Here is a 1,435-nt window from a genome sequence, read left to right as displayed (position 1 = left end):
CACATATACTTTAATTAAAAACTGTCCCTGAGGTACTGTACTTACAAGCTCTAAATGGGGGCAGTTTAGGGATTTTGTAACCATTTTTTAAGCTCTTTTTCTTTCACAGTTAACAGGTAACCAATAATTAAGAAGTGTACAACATCCGCTTTTTTAGAAACACCAATGATTCGGCTTTATGTGCGAAAGTTTGCCCAACTTTAATCACACCTTTTAACATTACTTGATAACAACTGTTTAGGAACGGGAGAAATCTCTTATTAAATTGCTGATATGTCATGTTGGATCATGTTGACTCTATGTTTTTGTCTTCCTCTCTCCTTCAGCCTGTCGGCCAGCACTCTGTCCTGTTCGTCCGGCAGCAGTCGAGGCTCTCTGACGTCCAGCCGCGGCTCGCTAGCCACCACCTCTAGCCTGGGCTCCACCTCCTCCCTCAGCTTCACCGACCTCTACCTGGAGCAGCCCGAGCTGGCTGACCCGGACTTCCAGAACAAGCTGGACAGCCTCCTGCAGGAGGGCGGCCAGGGAGGTTACCGCCCCTCCAGCTCCATCACCACCATACATGAACACGAAGTGGTGACGGGTTGTGGAGGGAAAGACGCTGGGAGGCCTGAGGGCAAAGCAGGCAGGGTGGGAGGAGACACGGGTTGTTCTGCTGGAGGGGGTGCAGGTGTTGGCGGTGGTAGTGGAGTGGAGTCGGGGTCATCCAGGATCCAGGCGCTTAGACTGTCAGAAACCCCTCGCTCCATGAGCTCTTTATCTCCACGATCGTCCCTTTCCTCATTGTCTCCGCCGTGCTCGCCGCTGGTCACAGACACTAGTTTCCTGTCTGGAGAGACATTCGCAGGCCAGACGGGGCCTGGCGGGTTGAGCTTGGACCTGGAGCTCCACAGTAGGTTAGCAGAACTGGAACTCAGCCTGGACTCTCAGGAGCAGCGGCAGGAAGAGCACGAAGGTCCTAGGGGGCTGGAGGAGAAACAGGATCACAACACCACGCTGGGCGAAGAGGTCAAAGGTAAACGGGAAGCTTTTGATCGTTTATTCTGTGTCATCGTCATTCAAAATGTTCACACACTCAAACTCATAATCTTCACAACAGAAAGGCCAGTTCCTGGAGTAGAATAACGGTCAAGAGAGGCTGAAAAAAGTGGACGGAGACAGAGAGAGATGAGCTGGAACAAAGTTTTTAGGTCAAGAGTCAAACAGGGAACGCTGTCATTGCTACACAAAGGCAGCGAGGATGCCAAAGCCCGTCAGTCAGAAACCACAGGCATTAATCTGCTGATAGAACAGCCTCCACTCTTCTGGTTTGAGTCTTTCCATTAGATTTTGGTACCTGGCTGCACGGATTTGCTTCCATTCAGCCACATGAGCATTAGTGAGGCCCAACACTAATGTTGGCTGATAAGGCCCACAGCCAGCGCTCCAGTTGATC

The 1,435-nt window shown here is 51.1% G+C and overlaps 1 protein-coding gene across 1 annotated transcript in view; it reads left to right on the top strand.

Moving 5' to 3' along the window:
- wwc1 (WW and C2 domain containing 1) overlaps positions 1-1,435 on the top strand; it is a 47,167-nt gene that overhangs the window by 34,822 nt on the left and 10,910 nt on the right. Inside the window, exon 11 of the mRNA XM_035666266.1 lies at positions 327-1,015. Coding sequence (XP_035522159.1) covers positions 327-1,015 — 689 coding nt within the window. The remainder of the gene's footprint in view (positions 1-326; positions 1,016-1,435) is intronic.

The sequence above is a fragment of the Morone saxatilis genome, unplaced genomic scaffold, assembly GCF_004916995.1.
Source record: "Morone saxatilis isolate NCDOM2014 unplaced genomic scaffold, NCSU_SB_2.0 Contig20, whole genome shotgun sequence".
Taxonomy (NCBI): Eukaryota; Metazoa; Chordata; class Actinopteri; family Moronidae; genus Morone; species Morone saxatilis.
Note: the sequence above shows the minus strand (reverse complement) of the source record. Positions and strands in the feature narration are given on the sequence as shown.